This window comes from Vitis riparia, chromosome 7 (assembly GCF_004353265.1).
Source record: "Vitis riparia cultivar Riparia Gloire de Montpellier isolate 1030 chromosome 7, EGFV_Vit.rip_1.0, whole genome shotgun sequence".
NCBI lineage: Eukaryota > Viridiplantae > Streptophyta > Magnoliopsida > Vitales > Vitaceae > Vitis > Vitis riparia.
Genome location: NC_048437.1, coordinates 11,544,176 through 11,561,302, shown reverse-complemented (window position 1 = coordinate 11,561,302; position 17,127 = coordinate 11,544,176). Strand labels below are relative to the sequence as shown.

Sequence of the window (17,127 nt, the reverse complement as noted above, 5' to 3'; positions counted from 1 at the left end):
TTCAATAATTATAAATACAAGTCTTGCTAATCTCAGTACTACAAAACATTTAATAATATCAATCATATTCTTTTATAAAATGAATTCAATAATTTTATTTATCAATCTTAACAAAAGGTCCATAAAAATTATTAAGAAAAAACCCGTTAGGGTAACTCAATCGATGAGGGCAAACACTGAGAAATGTGATATTAATAAGTAGCACATGGTCCTAGGTTTGAATCCTATCACTATTGATACCCCGAATTTACAGAGCATTAGTTGTTGTAAGACAATCAACACCCTAAGATTTGGGTCTCTGAAAAGAGTCCTTCAAAACTTGGCATGGAAGGTTCTTTGGTTATTCAATATATATATATGTTAAAAAAATCTCCACAATTATTTGAAAGACAATACAAATTAAAAAGAAAGGAATTGGAATGATGAGAATATTCGTTTTAACCCTTTTTTCGTCTTTTTCTTTTTCAGTTTTGGAAAGTATTTTGTAATGGGGTTTGTCATGGCTTGGGCAACATCTTAGCGGATTGTTTTCCTCCAAATATTTTTGTTTTTTTTTTTTTTTGTTTTTTTTCCTAAGCTCGTATTTACCATAAGTTGTTCCCCAATTTTAAGGGGCAGAGCCTATATTGGCTCTGCCTGTGGATACCGGGATTGTTTTTGAAGTTTTCAAGCAAAACAGCTTCTCCATAATAGCCACACAAGAATGGAAGAGAGAGCCAGACGCTCATACAAACAGACCATTTGCATTGAATCAAACTTTAGCATCCATTTGACAACAAACTGGTATTCAACATAAATCTTACAATTGTGTCTCCAAGAGTTCTAAATACATGTTTTGTCAGTATAGGTATGATTTAACTATGAAACTTGCATAGCTCTTACTCTGGCAGTCAATTCTCTAACTTGGTTCCTCAGACGTTCAGGATTGCAGAAGAAATCAACAAAAACCCGCCTCTGAAGCCCCACTTCCTGTGAATGATGTTTTACAATCTGTTCCAAAAAGAAATTCAGATGAGAGCTTGTATATGCAATGGTAGAATCCAACTTCAATAACCAACAACAATGACCGCAATTATTAGGCCGTATGCCCTTTTTTATCTTTTCAAAATTCAACAAGTCACCCTACTAATTGGTTTGCTCCCATGCAGGAGTAAGCCATTTCTTTTATTGAGAGGTTTTCTATCTAAACAAATCACCAATTATCTTTCATTTTGGTGTTAAAATCAACCTAAACAAAGAAAAATGCATCAAAAGGTGAAAAATGCAAGAATGAAGAAAAAATTTCCTCACCAAAATAGGCTTAAATGCAAACTATATTATTCAAATAAAATATGAGGTCTATTTAATTTTCAGTGTAGGCACCAAACAATATATTTGCCCTTCCAGGACAGATAGCATTGAGGACATAAACAAAATACTAGAGATGAAATTCGTTGTATGATGTTTTGGCCTAAAAACCAATCAGACAATGGCATAAACGGGTGGCAGAGAAAAATTAAGCACTAGGCATCATAAAAAATGGCACCATGCACCATGTTCTTAAACGGACCATGTAGAAGCCACCTTCCAATGCTAAGAAAGAATTTCACCAACAAGATGAGATAGTAAAAATTTCAACTCAAATTACCTCATTCTTTTACAATGCTCGAGTGTCACTTCTTCAACTGCAGCAGAGAGTTTTGCATTGACCTTTTCCATTTCATCTAACTCTTTCATTAGTGGCTGTAGGGAGAGAAATTTTGTACGATCAAGCACAATTAGTTGAAAACAAAAATCTCTCTATCAGGAGACAGTAGTAAGGACACAATTGTGGCAGTGGCTTGGTTAAAAATGCAAGACTATTAACATGGCTGCCATATCATATCTGATGCTATATGCATTTCCTTTTTTTAATGTTTGAGTGTGTGTGGATGACTCATTTGAATAATGAACAAATTTCCAAAGGGAAAAAAAATCTATCACTAGAAAATTCAAACCAAAGTCAAGGAAGTATATGGTTTTGAATAAAGGAACATTTGTTGAAACTCCTCTTTTGCCACAGAGTGACCCTACCTTTCGATTTCCCTCCAGAAACCAATTAACTCCTAACCCCTAGCTTCCTAATGAAATCCTAACTCTTCCTTACAATGTAATAATCATACAACGATCCAAGTGAATCTCTGCCTCACACCAGAAATTAGCACTGATGAGTCTCCCTTCACCATGCAGCCCTAGAAACTCCTCCAAATTGCTTCCCCAACATTAATGATTATATTGCCCTTTCACTGATTTTGACGATTGGATCTATCTTCCGCTGCATTTCCATCTCTAGGAGCATGCCTTGAACATTTCACAAAATCAAAGACATTGTGCATTGTGTCTTGACAAATTAGTCCATCTTAAGATAATAGCATCAGATATATATTTGTTGTATTTATAATAATCAAGAATTATTAATTCAACTTGTCTATGGAGAATGATCCAAAGATGTCTGTTCCATCAAGCTTAAAAGCTGGAGCAAGAGATGGTTATAAACTAAGTTGCTAACCAATCAGCAATTTTGAACGAGTTAAATGAATGAATACAAACACCAGCCAATTCCAAATTGCTTGTCCAACAAACACAAGGGCATGCCTTGTATTTTTCATAAGATCAAGGGCATCTATGCATTGTATCTTGTTAGAATCACTCAGAGGGTCCATTAGGAGAGGAGAATTACTCACATATTCAGCATCTAACTATACTAACAATGAAAACTCTAGTAGAAAGCAAGAGTCAACTTGTCTATGAAGAATGCCTTCCATTTCAAGCTTAAAACCTTGAGCTAGAGAGAGCTATGAAGTTTTCAAGTTCGAAACTTGAAACAGCCTTTTATCTTGTTAGTGATTAGTTTAATATCTTAAAAGTTTTAGTTCAGAGAATCACTTGAATTTCAGCTGCTTTTCTTTTATTTCCCACCATCAATGACACTGATAGTGCAGTCCTTTAAATGCACTTCTATTACTAACATAGCAAGGACTATAAATGGAAGTTGGAAATTTCACATTTTGAATTTGTATAACAAATATAGACCATGAGATGTAATGGAAAATCATATACCCGAGCTGTCAGTATTGGTTGTGCAGTTGTTGATGATGCGAATAGCAGTTGCTGTAAACTTTGGATAAGAGTGCACCTAACAGATGACCAAACAGAAAAGCAAAAAATATCAGAAGCTTACAAAAAATTAAAAGTCTTTGCTCAGTATTACTACTAATTTTTTTCTAAAATATATAAATAAACATTTGTTTAAATTCTATATGCATATGATACTAATTATTTACAGAGACAGAAGTGATGACCCCTGGGAAATAATAGTAACATCCATACTACAATTCTACAAGTATGTACTAAAATTTTTGTAAGTTCATAACCTATAATTATCAATATTGATACAAAATAAAGACAATTAGAAAACGTAGTGCTTGTTGCTGTGACAGCGATACTTACCTAAACATGACATACAGATAACATGATAAGCAGATACAAAGTCAAGTAACCACAAGAAGTCAAGGTGTCAAGATTGGTGGTCAATTTGAGGAACACAAAACATGAAGGAACTCTGTATCTTTCATGTTTTTATGATATTTTCTAAAGTTTATAAGAAATATAAATATAAAAGGTTCTATCATTTTAGCAGCTGGCAGAAAGAATAACTAGAGATTATGTTGCATCACCCAACAAATTGAAGCATATCAGAAACACTAGTTGTCAGCTAAAATGTGTATCAGAATCCATATTGTAAGACACAGGCATCAGAATATATCATACTTGAAACTGGTTAGATAAGGCAAATCTAATACCAGAATAGAAGAAAGAATCTGATTTAGCAGGGACAAAAAAAATGAAATAATAACTTACAGTTCATTGATACATCTATTTCTGTCCTCTGGAAGGGAATTTTCCAGGTCAGACTGAAGGGTCATTAAGTCTGAATGAAGGCCAGATATCTGCTGAACAATTCCTGGGGCTGATACATATGTTGATAATCCAGCTTGAGCATCTAAAAGAGTGGTAACAAGTGTAAGCAACAAACTGAATAATGGAGATTAATTCAAAAAGAAAATGTGGCTAGTATTTGAATGGATAAAACTGGTTATTAAATGAAAAACCAGTAGAATCATTACTTGAATGAATGCTTAAAAGGTCTCTAACACCATGTAGAAAAGTATCCCGATCATCCACCGCGCCTTGTTCTTGTACATCTGATGCAGATTGAATCAGTGCTAGGCAACGGCCCTATGATGATAATAATATGTCAAACATAAATTCAGGTAAAATCAAGGTTGCTAAGGCAATATGAAGCATAGTCTACTTAGAGGAAAATCTATAATCAAGTATGATAAATATAACATCCAAAGCAAGGACAGTGAATGACAGCTACCAAGATAATCAGACCCCATTCTTTTTCCTTCTGCCCAAAATTTGTTCATGTATGGAGAGAACCAGAAGGTCCTATCCAAGAGATCTCTTAGATCCAAAACCATGACCAGGAAATAATAAAATGTAATACTACAGCTTCCTCTTATCTGATTTGCAAAAAATAGGCAGACTGCCTAAAAATCAGTGTTTTTTTCTCTCTCTTTTTTTTTTTTTTCCTAATTCTTCATCTTTTTTCCCCTTTTTTAATATTGCTTTTTAACCAGGATGCCTCCATATGGTGCCCAAAATATCTTAAGCCTTGGCCCTGCATCTACACCACAGAGCCTGATATTTCTTTGGTTATACTAATATTTCAAAGCTTGCCTGCCTGTAGGGGTAGACAAACAAACATAACCAAGTGAGGAAAAAAAGGAAAGAAAGAAAATGATACAACAGATAAACTGCCTCTATGAACCAGAGCTCCATACCATGTTCGATCACCAGATGGGCTAAAAGGTTATATATTACAGGATGGACAGCAATGCATATCAAACAAACAGTTATTACATATGAACATTATAGCTTAACCCAAGCTATAGATTTTTGCATGCTCCATAACATAATATATAGGAAATCAGACTGAGATTATTGGTGCACAAGCATGTTCTAGAGCAACAAGTAATGATAATTGCTAGACTAATCTAACCAAATCTTAATGAGAAAAGGCAAGAATGTTCAATATAGAGGTTACTCTCAGTTTAGATAGGTGGTGAAGCCAAGGGAACTGGTTACACTGGTTGATCCCCCCCACCACAAATTTTCCCAAAAGCAAATCAATGTATCATTACTAACAGTCAAACAATGGTGTGCTGGATGCTCCTCCCTCTCTTCAATATTACATGGATCTCTTTATTGTAACATGGAATCAAAGCTGGAACCTATCCCCATCCTAACCTTTGCCACTTGAGCTGGAAGATTAAAAGCATTATATGCAACTCATAATTGCTCTTAATTACCAGGTAACATTAGGAATCATGCTCCCTAGGAAATCACTGCAAGGCAACAACTATTTACTAATTAAGCCTCTATTGCTAACTGTAATCCCCTAATACCTAATGACCCCCTAAAGGACTAGAAACCTGACTGTGTCCAATCATATAGTTTCTCCTACCCTCTACAAAGAGAGTAAGAAATCCCACTAAATTTTCTCAATTTTGGAACTTACAAATATCGTGATTTTGAAGATTGGAAAGGAGTATGTCAGAATTTGCATCAAACAAGCCTGAACAAAGTGAACCTACCAGTTAAGGACAAATAAACTCCATTCCCCACATCAAGTCATCTGGAAAATTTTATCCACAACCAAGTCCTACAACTCAGTAGCCTTAGGATTGCCTTCAAGGGGGATGCCTAGATATGTCATCAGTCATCTGCATGTCTGAAATCACACAACAGAAGCCAGCCAGTGCAGATTATTATGATCAATGATGATCCAGCTGAACTGCTGTTGAAATTACTTAGCAGAAGCCAATTCTTGCATTATTGGAAGGACTTAGAAAAGCCAAACCTTTAGGTGTCCCAACCATATTGGTAGAGAGGGATTCAACAGCAGTTCTTTCTTGAGAAGCTAAGGGTAGGAAAAAGCCCTAGAGATATGATCATTGGCTATGGAGGATAGCACCCATCTCAATGAGGTAGGTTGTTTGTCTTCTTGGAAGTCTAATTCAGAGGGAGGAGCTTTAGCCCTTCATTCCTTCTTCAGGGATTTCCCACTCCCATGATATTTTCAGACTGTGCTTCAATTAGGGGCTCTATGGTGGTGGATATGGTGTTGATCTTTACCTTTTATCTTCTCCTGGGTATATTTTCTCTCTTCCATATATGCTATTCCTCTTGCTTTGAACACACACACATAAAAGCAGTTGTTCTTCAGTAATACATGGTAGAAAGCAAAAAAAAAAAAAGCGCAGAACATGAAAAAAATTATCAACACAACCAAGTGATCACATACCACACGGCCTTTGGTTGCAGAGAGGTAACCTTGCAGCTCTAACTCAATAACTTTAAGCAATGAATATGCTCCAAGCATGGTCTTCTTTTCCAGCTGACAAGCTATCTTTAGAAATTGATGCCTTGCAAGCTGGTTAATCAGATGATTTATGAACTGCCAAAAGGAATTAAGAATATGAACTCCATGATATAAATGACTGCAGCTTCAAAGTACCAAGTTGGTAGTATCAGCACAATAGAAGATGATATTTGTTAGACATTAGAAACAAACTATAGCCCTGACAGTTCCAGCCCAATCACCACATTATCTTCACCTTAAAATTTGCACAAAGAATCCAAGTTCCAATTATTTGAAAAGAGTATTTGTAAGTGATATTCATGAGATATAACAAATTCAGGTTCCAGTTGAATTTGGGAAACAAGAAACTGACCTAATTACAAATAAGTTGGGCTCAGGTTGGTTTCCCAGGTTAAACTTGAATGTGATTCTTTCATTCCTTTTCTTCTTTTTTTTTTTTTCAAACTTAAATATTTTTTATTTATTTCAGGCTTTCAAACTAATTTCTTAACATGTTAAAGCTGCCAATATTTCAAGGTGACCCTCTAGGGTTTCACCAACTTCTATGAAGAATCACTATGTTCTGTCTGAGAAAAACTAGTCATTCAGAATGCTTGATGAATTTTATATCCCTTTTTTATTTTGATTTGAGAGGGGGACAAAGACCCAACTACAAAGTCAGGGGTTAATGGCACCATAGTTATATCATTTCTGATGCACTCCTTGATTTCCTTAGGAGGGTTTTGGATAAAGGTGAGTCCTAATGTCTAGTCATGACTGCAATGTGGAACCAGTTAACAGAAGTATCTCTCCATAAATACAGAGAATTTTGCACTCATGGTTAGGTGGATTTCTACTGGCCACAATCAAGGCTTTATGAGGGTTCATGATTCAGGATTCCTTTTGAATCAATAGGATGATTCTGGCAGTCCAATTCCACCATGATTTTTTCTGTAATCCTTGTGCCACACAAGCATTGAGCTTGGGTATACTGCCCAGAAGTCAGTTTCAGAAAAGCATTTGTTAATCTTTTAAATAATTTTGCTAGGCTGCTAGTTTAATTCTATTCTGGACACTAAATAATAGCATTTTCAAAAAACTTCCTTTCTTTCCACAGGCAAACAACTGCAAAAGGCAAATATGAGATCCCGCAATGAGCCTAGGGCTCACCTAGGCCTGAAATCCTTAACCTGCAGTCACAACTGAAAACTAAGAATTTCCTAGCCAAAAAGAACTATTCTTGAAAAAATTCTTCAATAAATATAGTTTTTGCATTAATCAATATCATTCTGAAGTACAAATATTATAAATGTTCCAAAAATGACAATATAAAGAAGAGATCCCTACCGTCTTCTGTCGATTAATATAGTACTCTTGTCGCATGACCTTTAAATCATAATCACCTACAAGTTCAGAAATGGAAATCATAATAACTCAATTACAAAAACCTCTAATTGAAAATTTACAATAACACACTAAAAAATGTAAATTGAAATCATAATCACATAAAAGATCAGAAATGAAAATCATAATAACCCAAAAAAATAATTAAATAAAAAATTAACTTGCTTCTTTCACTTTTTTAACAGGCAAAGCATGTTCATTACCTTGCAAAATATACGTGTCTTGAAGCTGAGCCAGCTCCCAACAAAGGCTGGGAATAGTCTGGGGAAAAGAAATAAAAAAAGAGAGCATAAAAATATTGACAGTGAAATGATTATCAAGCAAAAACCTAAACAAAACCGGTAATGGTCCAACATCAGAGCAACAGGACCTTTTGGAAATTTTAAAAAATGATTAAATCCTTTTTTGATAACTGCCCTAAAATAGCTTATGTTTCAATTATTTGCACCCAAACAACAATCAACAGTTAGAACATGTTTCAAACAATTTAGTGCATTCGAATATAGCACCTTCAAAATTATAGACATTTCAATTATGAGGCTCTGGTTATGCGTTTATCTCTATTGTTTATTACCATAGGTCAGTGATTTCATGATGTCTTAACAAGTTCATTAGTAAGAGTCATCAAAACATGCAAGCAAACTGCAAGTGCATGATGTCCAGATGCCAGCTCAATATTGGGATGGTTGCTTGTAAGTTATATCCAGCAACTTTAATGAGGGTTACTAACTTACCGTAACAATTTTTAAATATAAATAAAAGCATAATAAAACTTCACAACTCATTAATTACTATGACTAACTTATCCTACAAAAATTGAGTGAGTACTAAACCTTTCACAAAGCTGAAAATTGTAACCTAATATTCTAGAAAATTTGGGTTCTATATGCTTTAGATATTTCTCAAAATATTTCTTTGCTATATGTTGTTTGTATATCATGCACCTCTACTTGGTGTGACCTTTTGTGCTTGATGATGGTGACCTTTATTTGGTGATCTATGACTCTTCCTAAACTCACATCTAAAATGTAAGTATGAATCATGCCATAAACATTGTTCAAGTTATCCCAATTTATGGTAACAGATCCCATTTTTGAGAAGTATAATCCAATCTCTCTAAAAACCAGTAGATTGGCAAGATACTTGCCATATAAAAAGTGATACTATAACCATAAATTTTGTTTTAATTTAATTATTACATATAATGAATATTCTAAAGGAAAAATACAGCAATTATTCATGACTATATTGCCAATGATTTAGAAGAATATGACCCTACATAGCACTAAATGGTCATGTCACCAACCTCAACTAGTGCTCGATGAGTTGTATTTTGATGACTGTAATATGAACCAGTATATCAAATCAAACAGAGGAAGCAAAATAGCTACCATGTGGAATGCCTTTGTTTAGCAGCTTGGATTGAAATGATAAGTACATCAGACCAAGCACAGGTAGCAAAATAGTTACCATGTTGAATGTCTATTTTTGCAGCTTGGATAGAAATGCTTTTCAAGCTGACTTGAAACTCTACAGGGCTATGACACATTATATTACTCCCATCTGTTGCACTAAAATAGTTTGCATGTTTGTAACAATATGAAGATACTACTCAAATGATAATGCAAGATACATGATGAATTATACATGATTTTGATTACAAGAACTAACTTGATTTGTTGAATCCATAAGATCAGGTTGTGATGCTTTTTATTTTGTTGAAAACATGTTGTGCTGATCCGACTCCTTGAAATGTAAACATGATTGCTGTGATGTTTCACTTAAAAATGCATGCCCATGATTTCTTCAGAAGTACAGAAGAGACCGGGGGTGGGTGATGGGGGACAAAATAATGGCTCTTAAGATAAGAGAGGTACTAACCAAATACTATTATCTATCTACAACAACCTCTTCCCTACATGGCTCTTGTGAAAAATGCACATTGCTAGAAGCTAGAGCAGCACCAAAATGGGTCCAAAGATATAGGGAGGCAGCTTAGAGAAAATTTAGAACTTGATACACATACAAACCTCTGATAACAATTTCTCCTCTTTGTGATAAAGATTTGATAATTCTCCCACCAATTCGGAATGCTTTCTCCTGAACATTAGCCAATACAATCAACATAAAAATATGTATTCAATAGCCAAAACATAGAAAATATTTTGCAAATGTAAGAGCCTCAATAACATCGATACATTTTGCCTCATTACCATTTTATTCTTAGGAGATGGGATCAATGGCAAACCTGTGAGATTTAGGGCCTTATTGGACCAGTTTTTTACTTTACGAGTTGTGTGCTGATTTCTTGAGCTTGGTGTGGCTAAAATATGGTTAAACATTGGTAAATCATTCAGGTTTTAAGATCTATGAAATCACTACTGGGCTCACACAACTTCCATCATCTAGGGCTAGGTTGCTTCAACAGGTTATGTAGTTAAGCATTTCCCAAATATGTACAAGGAGATACATTTCCGTTAAGTTGTCACCAATTTGACATAATTATCATGTGAAACCTTTGATGTCTTGGAAGACTAGATAGGAAAATCAGGAAACAGAAAAGACTGCCCAATAGAGAGTCCATCTTTATGGTTAATTATGTTGGGGAATTCAATGATCCGTTAACCCTAGAGTCTGTACTCCATTCTTTCACCTCTATTTTGGGTCAGGATCCATGGGTGGATTTGTGTAGGCAGCTATTTTATCTCTCCAGTTCTCTAGTGTTCATGAACCTTTTCTTTGGCTTTGTAGTGTCCATGTATCTTTTCTTTCTGAATAACTTTGCATCCTTCTTATAAATCTTTTTATTGCTTAATACATTTTATAAAGATGAAATATAAATAAATAAATAATAAGTGAGATATGTTCAATCTCGAATAATGAAACAATATGCTAAACTTTCTATTGGATAATTGTCAGGATTTGTTATTTTTTCCTTTTCTGAGTAGTTGGATGGGTTGACTAATTCCTGATTTCTAGGAACTTAAAAAAGGAGATAATTTTGTAATCTTTGTTAGGTGCTGATTTATAGGTGTGATAGACCAGTTTGTTAGTTTTATATCTTTGTAAAGTGGTTGATGCCTATACATATTGTACACTTTTTTAATATCAAATATAATAAAAAATGAGAAATTATCCTCAAAGCCCACCTCCCACAATAATTTCATCACATAATGTTCTTGTATTTTAAGAAAATCTCCCTAGAATAAGCGAACAGTTCTGGTTTAGTCTCCCAACATTTCAAAAAAGTAGGTAATTCGGATATGATAGCAAGACCATTGGATCTTCAAGGAGAATAATTATAGCAGGGCTTTTCTTTCTACATGGCATTGATAAGGTTGATTTTTAAATTTGATTATAGATGAGCAAATATGTTTCCAGACATTGTTGATACCCATGGGCATTCCTTTAAAGTGAGGCTAGGATACCATTTCAGTATTGATGAAGTCACTTCCTCTGCTACTGCCTTACCAAGGGATGTCTATGGAGAGAACTCAAATTTCGATAGAAGAAAGAAACTTTGTATTGTCATCTGGCAGTGTAGCAGAGAATTCATCTTTAATTGAACTTCATGAATACAAGTTTTTTCAGAAAAGTTCACAAGCATATCATTTAAGACATACTGGAGAAGAAGCAGAATCAATAATAGAAGCTAAAGCTTCTAGAAAGCAGAACTTGACTAGTGGTATGGAAAACTCATACCTAAGAGAATGAAGGTCAAGATGAATATGAGCTTCATCTGATGTTACTTGAGATTTAAGTGTCATGAGAATGGCTTGCTGCTTAGCGTTCTCCACTTGGGCTTCTACCCACTGTCTTTCACTAGTTCCAAATCTGTCACAGTATTGAACAACCTATAACTCATACAATCATTAACATTCTCCCCGAACCCACAAAGTAGCAAGAGATATATTTCTTGTCAAAGCGAGAAATAAACAGAACAATAAGTCACTTTAACCAAATCACACTATCAAAAAGCAAATAATGAAATGAAATGACATGGTTTAAACTTCTCCAATGTGTAGAACAGTTGCTAAGTTCATTACAAAAAATTGACTGCTTTAGATCCCAATCATCAAGGGTATTGTTGAAAAGTTGCATTAACTCTCGTATCATTCTTGCAATAACCAGCCATAGAATGGGAATGTAACTTGACAGAAATTTCTTAAACCAAATATTGGAATCACAATCATCAAATTCTATTCCCATTCCTAGGATCCATTCTTAAGGATGGAATACTCATTTCTAGCCCAAGATGCTCACAAGCCAAACATGCCCTAGAGAGTTTACTGATACTCCTTTCATCATCTTGCTGGACTAAAGTTATGTTTCTTACTGGAGAAGATTTTGCAATAAAGCACAATGGGCACCTCTGCCCACTAAATGCACTAAGCTCAAATTTGATTGGTGCTTCTTGAAAAATCCAGAACAAATGGGCATCAGAGATCTGTTCTAATAACGCAGGGGAGGGTTCTTAGGAATTATCCAATCCTACTGCTCTTGGCAGATTATTAAGGCAAGACTTAAGTGTTGTTTGATGGCTTTGCCAAAGGCAACTGCGATGAATGTTTGGAACCTTACAGTTTGCTTTACCATAGACATCATATGGTAGGACAGATCCTTCAAGATAAGACCAATGGATGAGATAGATTGATAATGTATTTGGAGGATTAGGGTTCTTCTTTGTGGAAAAGCTATGGTCAACTAATCAAGAAGCTGACGGTTCAGCTAAGACAAAGCCTCTTATTCTCTAGAGTAAACTGGGGATTTTTTCTTCGTCCATAAGCATCTCAGTTATAATTGTGTTTTGGGGCAGTTTAGTGGGATGTTTGTGTTTGGCCCTGCTTTGTGGTTGGGATTTTTTGGCTTGTTCTTTCTTTTTCCTTTTTTTCTTTTTTCCAGAAGTGTTATTTTCATTTTCAGTTCTCTCAAGGATCTATCAACCTTCATTCTTTTTTTCTTTTTCCTTTTATGATTGCTAACACTTTTTTTTTCCTCTTATTGCTGCAAGGACTTTGAAGCTTGGAACCTTTCCACTTCACAAGAGTTTTCACCACTTGTTTACCTTTTTTCCCCAACATTTGAGTTCTGATTTTTCTTGTTTCCTTCCAAAAAACTTTTAACAGTTATTTTACTGATATTCAAACAAAAGAAATGTAATTATTCAAAAATTTCTCAGCTTCCATCACATACATTTCGGTTGTTCCATTATGTCTTCATCATCCCTTCTCAGTCTTCTTTACAACCTCAAGAAGAAGGCCTCAACCCTTTCCATCTCCCAATCATTCAGATTCCTTGAAAAGCAAGGGTTATAGAGTCCTCCCTCACCCTGATGATCCTGGACATCTAAAACCCGAGCATGCTTTGTCAAAGCTATTGAACACAAAGACGGGAACAACTCTATTAGAGAAGAATCAATATACCCTTTATCTTTCCAAATTTCATCATCCTGCCATTGCCCACTCTGAATGATAACCTACTATCAAAATTTCCCCAACATCTCTAAATAGCCTTCTACAACCCCACACCAAAACAACCCCTATTATCACGGGAACACCAAAACCGCTCCTTCCCATACTTCTCAAAAATAACCTGCTTCCAAATGGAATCATTTTATGAGGCAAACCTCCAAATCTGTTTGCCTAGCAGTGCCTCAGTGAAGGTTGATAGCTTCCTAATACCAAGGCTTCCATTACACTTCTTCCAGCAAGCAATGTCCCAACTCACCAAGTGCGATTTTTTCTTTAAAGAAACCCCACCTCACAAAAAGTCCCTTTGAATCTTCTAAATTATCCATACATACCCAATTAAAAGAGAGGGACAACATGAGAGAGAGAGAAAGAGAGAGAAAGAGAAGAAGTTAAAGAAGCATTATACGATAGCAATGATCCACAATCATAGTTTTGTAACGTAAGAAAATCCTGCCACCTATTGCCTTCTAAAATTTTGATCCAGCTTGTCTGAAGATATCTTCCTTTTTTTACAGGCAACTATAAAAGTAGCTTTCCGATGGAAGCAAATCATAATATATATTGTAGTACCAACCTTACCTTAGTTCCTAAATATAAGAATATAGTAATCCACCTAAAATTTCTATGCCCAGTCTAAAACCTAAAAAAATCATTCAACAAAATTAACCTCACCAATATCCATTACCAGTTTTTTTTTTTTTTGGATAAGTAAACACATATGTTAGCAAAAGACAAAACGCCACATAGCATACAGGGAGTATACGAGGCGACGAGGGCCTCACAACAAAAAAACAAAAAACCCACCGACCCTTAACTGGAGGCTAACCACTCCAAGAAACCTATAAGGGAGCGAGGCTCCGTACCACTATACAATTTTGCCCACCCCCACACATTACAAACAAAAGAATTCTTAACTTTCTGAATAGCTAACCCCCCCGAATGCTAATCTATTCCTCTCCTTCCAAACCGTCCAAAAAATAAATAACGGAATGGATCTCCAAATTTTCTCCCTCTTTTTACCCACAAAAGAACCCTTCCAGCTAAGAACCACCTCCTTTACAAATTCTGGAAAGACCCACTGGGCACCAAACAAACTAAGAACAATCCCCCACAACACTCTAGCCACTGTACAGTGAATAAGTAGATGATTTACATTTTCCTCATCACTACCACATAAATAACAACGATTAGGAAGCTGTCATCCTCTCTTTTGAAGCCTATCAAGGGTGAGAACCCTCCCCCACGTAGCTTCCCACGCAAAGAACGCTAGCTTAAAAGGAACGTTCTCCACCCAAATGCCCTTTTTAGGAAACATGGAAACACTAGGGCTGATCGTCAAATCATACGCTTCCTTAACACCAAACTTCCCATTTTTTCCTCCCTTCCAAAAAGCCGAGTCCTCCTCCAAGGTAATTCTTTGACTCCTTAAAATTTGGAGTAAATCGCCTACCATGTTCAGCTCCCAATCATTGAAGCCTCTAATGAACCTTAGATTCCAACCTCCTTGACCAGAATTCTGGTCCCACATATCCCCCACTGTGGCGTTCCTTTGGGCAGCCACATTGAAGAGATGAGGGAACCTCCAAGACAGCTCCACATCCCCACACCAAGGGTCCTTCCAAAACCTAATTCTGGTGCCTTTTCCCACCTTAAAAGACATATTATCCCAACACCAATCAGCTTCTTTCAAGATCTCCTTCCAAACCCCAACACCAAACGCTCCATTTGCCTTTTTAGTCCTCCACCCAAATTCCTCTTGCCCATATTTTGCCAAAACCTAATATCCATTACCAGTTATACCAACCAATCAATCAATAGAGTGTCTTTTCATAAAGGAACCAGGTACTTTTAGAACACTAAAAGCAGAAGAATGCATACATAGAGCGAAGCCGCTGCAATTCAGATACACGTTGATGATGGGATTTCTCTAAATCTGCTGCATTGGAAAAAAGAACATAAGGTAAGAAACTATCCATATTATATATCTATGCAACTATAAAATGTGTATATTGATTATATCGATAAGATAAATTACACATTGAAGATAGGTCTTTTCTAAATCTGCAGAATAGCAAAAATAATTCAAATTAAGCCAAACCCTTGCTACTATTTAGTGCACTACATGCCGTATAGCTAAGTAACACAATGTACGTCATACCAACAAAATTATGTACATACCATATACGTTTGTATATACAATGTTATGAACAAGCAGTCTAGTTTATAACAGTCAAAGCATAAGACAACAATTTTTTGCTCAACTTTTACATAGAAGCAATGGCTCAAAAAGTAATTAGGAAAATGGAAAGTTTAATGCTCTTCTTGTATTTCCTCTTTGATTATCACTAAATTTCTCAATTTAGTATTTCCCATAAGAAAACGAAAGAGTTGCATTATATGAATGCACAAAGAATAAGTTCCATTAAAGACAATTATATATTAAAAACTAAATAGATACATGGATGTCAGGTGAAATTAAATATTTATAGGTTTAAACTAATCATGCATGTTACAAAAAGATGGTCAAAAAGTGCTTAGTGGAAAATACTTTCCAAAAGGGGGTGATAAACTAAACAAATACATAGGAGAGAAGAATACCTCGTACTAAGATATTTGAGATATCATCAAGGCTCACCCACGAACATTTGGCTTTGCCCTCTTCAGCAACTAATCTAAAAGGACCCTGATTACATGATATACCATCATAATTAATAAGACACAAATTCCATGAGATGAAGAAATATCCAAAATATATCCAGGGATTTGGAAACGATACACAACAGCATCTGTTAGCAAGATAAAGTACTTGCACTTCTTTTCTTTTTTGGTTACTTAGGCCCTATATATTATGTTTACAAGCCCTTATGCTACACAAAAACAAGTCAATAGATTATTTGTAAAAAACAAGTGATCAGATGAAAGGCAGTAAGAATCAACTAGAAGTCCATGAAACTGAAAAGTAGGAAAGATGATGGTCTGGCCCAGAGGGGAGCTATTTCTTAGACTAATGTTGTAAATGACTTCCCTCCTCCTAGAGTATCCCCAGGGTCTGTGTTGGGTGCTGCCTTGCATTTTTCTATTGTTGTTAGTTTCTCTTTCTGTTCTATAATATCTTTCATCCTTTAGTGTGGTTGCTCCTGTTCATTTAATAAAATTTCCATTTCTTGTCAAAGGAAAGAAAAATAGTTAACAGCACAGCAAATCAGAAGTTCCAATATTGGGAGCAGTAATTTCGATACTTCACTCCATGCATAAAACTGCCATCAAGAATCAAGATACATGGTAGAACTTCCAAGAGACAAAAAATCAATCTACAGAATTTTAATCTGCATCAAGCATCAAATTTCTACCTACAAGTATTGTTGTACCATGAAAATGAAAAGACATGAAATGTTTTCAGCTCTATTGACTGAAATTGTGAAAACTTCCCTAGGTGAATAATTCTCTACAGATAAAGACTTTTAGGGAATTATTTTCCTTGTTCTCAATAAAAGATAACTTTATATCACCCTCCAATAACTTCATCTCTAATAACCCCTTCTGATTTTTTTTCCCAACACCTGCATACCATCAGATTCTTTTTACAATATTAAAGGACCGCTTTTAGTGTTCTTTTGCATGTCATCCAATCATTAATAATCAAGCAAGCACCACTAATGTTTAGTCCTGATCACCAATCACACTGTACCAAAGGATCCGCCTTTCTTATCATTTCAAGAGACAGAAAACTGCAGAAGAGTTCTAGCTTTTGAAATCAGTGCTTGTCTGGTACACAGACCCACCACATTGAGCAAAGTGAGAGGG

General features: G+C 35.4%; 1 protein-coding gene across 2 annotated transcripts in view; it reads right to left on the bottom strand.

Moving 5' to 3' along the window:
- Positions 1 to 706: 706 nt before the first annotated feature.
- Positions 707 to 17,127, bottom strand: part of LOC117918829 (AUGMIN subunit 3-like) — a 30,837-nt gene continuing 14,416 nt past the window's right edge. Inside the window, exons 7-18 of one of the 2 annotated variants that reach the window (XM_034835751.1) lie at positions 15,922 to 16,006; positions 15,202 to 15,259; positions 11,555 to 11,686; positions 9,883 to 9,952; positions 8,056 to 8,113; positions 7,796 to 7,851; positions 6,392 to 6,544; positions 4,146 to 4,257; positions 3,880 to 4,021; positions 3,079 to 3,154; positions 1,637 to 1,722; positions 707 to 1,000 (exon numbers count right to left, since the gene is read on the bottom strand). In XM_034835751.1, the coding sequence (XP_034691642.1) occupies positions 859 to 1,000; positions 1,637 to 1,722; positions 3,079 to 3,154; positions 3,880 to 4,021; positions 4,146 to 4,257; positions 6,392 to 6,544; positions 7,796 to 7,851; positions 8,056 to 8,113; positions 9,883 to 9,952; positions 11,555 to 11,686; positions 15,202 to 15,259; positions 15,922 to 16,006 (1,170 nt within the window). In that variant the 3' untranslated portion in view covers positions 707 to 858. The remainder of the gene's footprint in view (positions 1,001 to 1,636; positions 1,723 to 3,078; positions 3,155 to 3,879; positions 4,022 to 4,145; positions 4,258 to 6,391; positions 6,545 to 7,795; positions 7,852 to 8,055; positions 8,114 to 9,882; positions 9,953 to 11,554; positions 11,687 to 15,201; positions 15,260 to 15,921; positions 16,007 to 17,127) is intronic. The other variant, XM_034835752.1, reaches the window with a different exon arrangement.